Source organism: Mus pahari, unplaced genomic scaffold (genome assembly GCF_900095145.1).
Source record: "Mus pahari unplaced genomic scaffold, PAHARI_EIJ_v1.1 scaffold_10485_1, whole genome shotgun sequence".
Classification (NCBI taxonomy): Eukaryota; Metazoa; Chordata; class Mammalia; order Rodentia; family Muridae; genus Mus; species Mus pahari.
The window spans coordinates 7,759-12,322 of NW_018392775.1; the positions used below are offsets into that span (position 1 = coordinate 7,759).

Genomic DNA, 4,564 nt, shown 5'->3' on the forward strand with positions numbered 1-4,564 from the left:
CTGGTCCCTATGCCATGCAATATGGACTATTAAAGAAATTGGAAGCTAACTTGGATGTTCAAGACTATGGAGGAGTAGGTATAGAGCTTAATAAGTCCCGTGAATACGACATCGAGATTCAGAAAATAAGCATCCCAAATCGCAAACTGGAAAGTCTTCAAAACAGGCAAGGCCCTTGGGGGTACAAGGATGGCTCAACCAAGTTTCAGGCTGTGTTCTTATAGGCAGAGAGGCAGAAAGACAATGTAGTTTATTCTACTTAAAATACAATCATTGAAATAATGACATATAGTCCGCTAATAATACTCATTAGGGTAGAATTACCCATTACTGTTCTATTAATGTGATGGGAACAGAAAGACAAGACAGACAGACAAAGGTTCTGATATACTAGAACTTTCTATTCATTGTATAGAGGATGAGCATGTAATGAGAAACAAATCAGTAGAAGTGAAGGTTAGAATATTGATTAAAATATGCCAAAGATTGTAACAATCACTTTAAGCAATCAATGTCCCAATGCTTAGGGGTTTAGATTGACTTCTTGTCACATCCCCTGATAGATAATTTAGGAGTAGAAATGCATGTTTGATGTGCAGCATTTTGGTGTGATANATGCCATTAAGTCAGTAACATATCATCACTGCCTCNGNTAACCACTGTTTAAAANGTTTTATTACTCCTACCACAGAAATGANCATAGGGTCCCCAATGAAGGAGCTAGAGAAAGGACCTGAGGAGCTGAAGGGGTTTGCAGCCCTATAGAAGGAACAACAATATGAACTAGCCAGTAACCCCAGAGCTCCCTGGGACTAAACCACCAATCAAAGAGTACACATGGTGGGACTCATGACTCCAGCTGCATATGCAGCAGAAGATGGTCTAGTCAGACATCAATGGGAGGAGAGNTCTTTTGTCCTATGAAGGCTCTATGCCCCACTGTGGGGGAATGCCAGGTCCAGGAAGCAGGAGTGGGTGGGTTGGTAAGCAGGAGGAGGGCAGAGGGGACTGGGGGAGGGTGTTTTTCAGAGGGCAAACCAGGAAAGGGGATGACAGTTGAAATGAAAATAAAGAAAATATCCAATTAAAAAAGGAAAAATAAAGAATCTGGAAAAAATAGTTTTGTTACATTTATTATTCACTCTGTGTGTTTGTATGTATGTGGGTGTATACATGCCATGGCTCACATGTGGAAGTCAGAGGACCACTTGCAGGANTCAGATCTCTCCTTCTGCTGTGTGTGTCTGAGAATCAGACTCAGGTCCTCAGGGTCTGCAGCACCACCCCTACCTGCTCAGCCATTTTGTCAGCTCAGTAATCGCTATTTTTATGGCAAGAACATTCATAGCCTCCAATCTTAGCAGATTTCAAGCACATGTACCATGTTATCAACTACAACCACATGTTTTCTGGGGATGTAAATTCATGTCTTCATACTCCCATGGCCAGCACTTTATTGACTGAACCACATCCCCAGCCTGAAGCTGACTCAATCTCTGTAGTTTTTAAAGGCTGGCTCACATTTTTCTGTTTGTTTGTTTATGATTTGGTCTCTGTTTCTATGAAATTAGACATTTGGATCTTTTCTGATTCTCCTTTACATCTTCAGGAAACTGTTGGATCAGTTGCCCACATTTATGAAGAATTGCCGGAATGAAAGAAAGAACCTGTATGTGGTGACAGAGGCCTATGAATTGACCAAGGATAGTGTTCTGAAAGGCACAGGCAATGGCAAATTTTCATTCAAAGGGTTCATCAACCAGCTTNTCAAGGTACAAGATGGGGACAAGAAAGCTAGTGCAGCTAGTGTACTCTTGCTTCTCAAGGGCTTCTAGGGATCACTTTCTAGGGGTCACAAGGGTGGGGCCATTATTTTCCACTGCTCATTTGTAGTATTTGCTTAATGTTAGTCCTGATCTTACATTATATTCTAATGCCCTTGTTTATACATAGGATTAGCATGTATTGATAAATTCCAGAATATATGTTATTATCTGGTACCATGTTTTGTTTTGAGAAATCAGTAGATACTGTAGAAANAGAAATGTAAGGATTCTGCATTATTTATACACACCAGATTCATTGCTAGAAAAACACAGGAACACCTTTACTAAAGTGTACCTGTTAACCTATGTTCTATGATCATCTGACAACAGATATTTTTGGGATGTGGTCTTATATAGCCTAGATTGCCTAAAACTGACTACGGAGCTAAGGCTGGTCTTGAACTCCTGGTCCTCCTGCTTCCACTTTCCAAATGCTGGGATTGCAGATACATCTCACATGCCTGGCTGTGGTAATAAATGTTTGAAGTGGCAAGATTTAATTACCTTGATTGACATGATCTATGTCTAAATCCCATATCAAGGTAGGCTTGTCAAAATAATTGGCAATTTCTCTGAGGTGACTTTAAAACCAAGAAGAGCTCAAATGAATATACTTTAAGCCCTAAGAGAATAGAAATGCCTGCCTGGACTATTATATCCAGCAGAACTGTCAGTCATAATCTAAGGGGAAAGTAAACCTTTCCATGATAAAGCATGTGAAATAACTTATGACCACCAGGCTAGCCCTACCGAGGAGACTAAAAGGAATAATTCTTCATGAAGAAAGGGGTAAAAATGTACAAGTAGTGATAGCAAAAACTAACATTAAGTCAGTGATTAAACAAAAGACCACAAACACCATAAATTAAAACAAAATGACAGAAATCAATACACTTTGAACATTATTGGTTTAAACTCCCCTAATCAAAAGACACACATAGGCATTCTAGATTAAAAAAAACAAGACCAATTTTCTGTGTCCAAGGAACATACCTCAACCAGCAAAGATAGAAACCTTTCTTAGGGTGTAAGTCCGGCAAAGACATTCAAAGCAAAAGAGAAGTAGACAGACATGAGTTGCCATATTAAAATCTAATGAAATAGACTTTAATCCAAAAATAATCAGAAGAAAGAATNTCAGTTCACACAGATCGAGAGAACATCCAACAGAAAGACATTATAATTCTAGATATATNTCACAGTTTGAATATACTTGTCTCAGGGAGTGGTACTGTTAGGAGGTGTGGCCTTTTTGGAGTAGCTGTGGCCTTGGAGGAAGTGGGTCACTATGTGGGTGGGCTTTGAGACTCTCCTTCTAGCTGTCTGGAAAATAGTCTTCTCTTTGGATCTAGATGTAGAACTTTAGTCTCCTTCAACTCCATGTCTGTCTGGTTGCTGCCATGCTTCCTGCTGTTATATTAGTGAACTAAACCTTTGAATCTGTAAGCCAGCACTAAGTAAATATTTGCCTTTTTAAGAGTTGCCTTGGGCATGGTGTCTCTTCACAGCAATGGAAACCCTAACCAAGACATCATATTTTCAGCAAGGATGGGTACACGCAGCTTCATCAAACAAATATTTGTATATGTAAAGGGACATAGATGTATGTCGTAATGAAAGGAGAGTGACAATGTGGCAATAACACAATGGAAATTTATTCACCTGCAAAGATGTGTGAAACTATGAAACTTTCAGGAGACTGGGTGTACTGGAATTATTAATCCTGAATGAGGCAACCCAGACTACGAAAGGCAGATGCTTCATGTCCTGTCTCAGATCCTCTGAGGCTGCTGAGTTCAGTAGATGGTACCTCTAGGGTCCCAAGGAGATGATGAGTAACAGGACAGAAGATACGGAACACATCACATGGACTGATAGAGACAAGCTCTGGAATGAGGAGAAGCAGTCTCCCACAACAGCTAGCTGAGAATACAGACAGATGTAGAACCCCAGATGTGAATGTGGGTAAATCAGAGTGAAACCTCAACATTAGAAGGAGACAATAAATCATATACCTAGTTTGGAAAATTGAAGACATTGCAATAGGGCTATGGCTATCGCTCAGTGGTAAATACTAGCCTGGCACCCCTGGTGCTCTGAATTAACTCTCTAGGCCTCCCTAGGCACACCTCCCACATTTCAATGTAGGCAAATATTGTCATACAAGGGAGAGGAGCAGTAACTGGACATGGGGACTATGATGGGTGAGAAGTAGGGGACTGCTCGTAATTTCTCATGAGCTTTCTAGATTTATTTGACTTTTAAATTACACACATACATTTTATTTGGATTAAAAGTAAACATTTTTAATGGTGTTATGAGATAAAGAACCACAATTCCCTAGTAATGTTTTGTCTCCCCAGGTTGGAGGCAGTGGTCAGTTGCAAACGGAGAATTATTCAATACGTATTCTAAAGGGTTCGGTGTTGGCCTACAAGAAGCAGCAGCTGGTCATTGAGAATAACACTTGTGGTGAGCAGCAGTGGGGACCTTATGGGGATGGGGTGTCCAAAGTTGTGGACCTCCTCTGACTACAGTCCAGGAGCACTCCTCACTGTCCCAGGCACATGCCCCACTTTCAGTCACCTTTAAGCATGGCCATCCTCAAATTCTGCTAGCTGTAGCTCCAGAGGTAGCGTCCTGTGTAGGAAGAGATCTGACTTGGAGTGTTCAAATGGAGTTATCTTTAGCTGGGTGAAGTCCAGGCTAATCCCAGTCATCTCTGGGCATTCATCTCT

At 40.7% G+C, this 4,564-nt stretch overlaps 1 protein-coding gene across 1 annotated transcript in view; it reads left to right on the forward strand.

Annotated features, from left to right (window-relative positions):
• The first annotated feature begins 14 nt into the window (after positions 1-14).
• Positions 15-4,564, forward strand: part of LOC110315165 (gasdermin-C-like) — an 11,167-nt gene continuing 6,617 nt past the window's right edge. Inside the window, 3 exon segments of the mRNA XM_021189291.1 lie at positions 15-166; positions 1,610-1,772; positions 4,190-4,298. Coding sequence (XP_021044950.1) covers positions 15-166; positions 1,610-1,772; positions 4,190-4,298 — 424 coding nt within the window.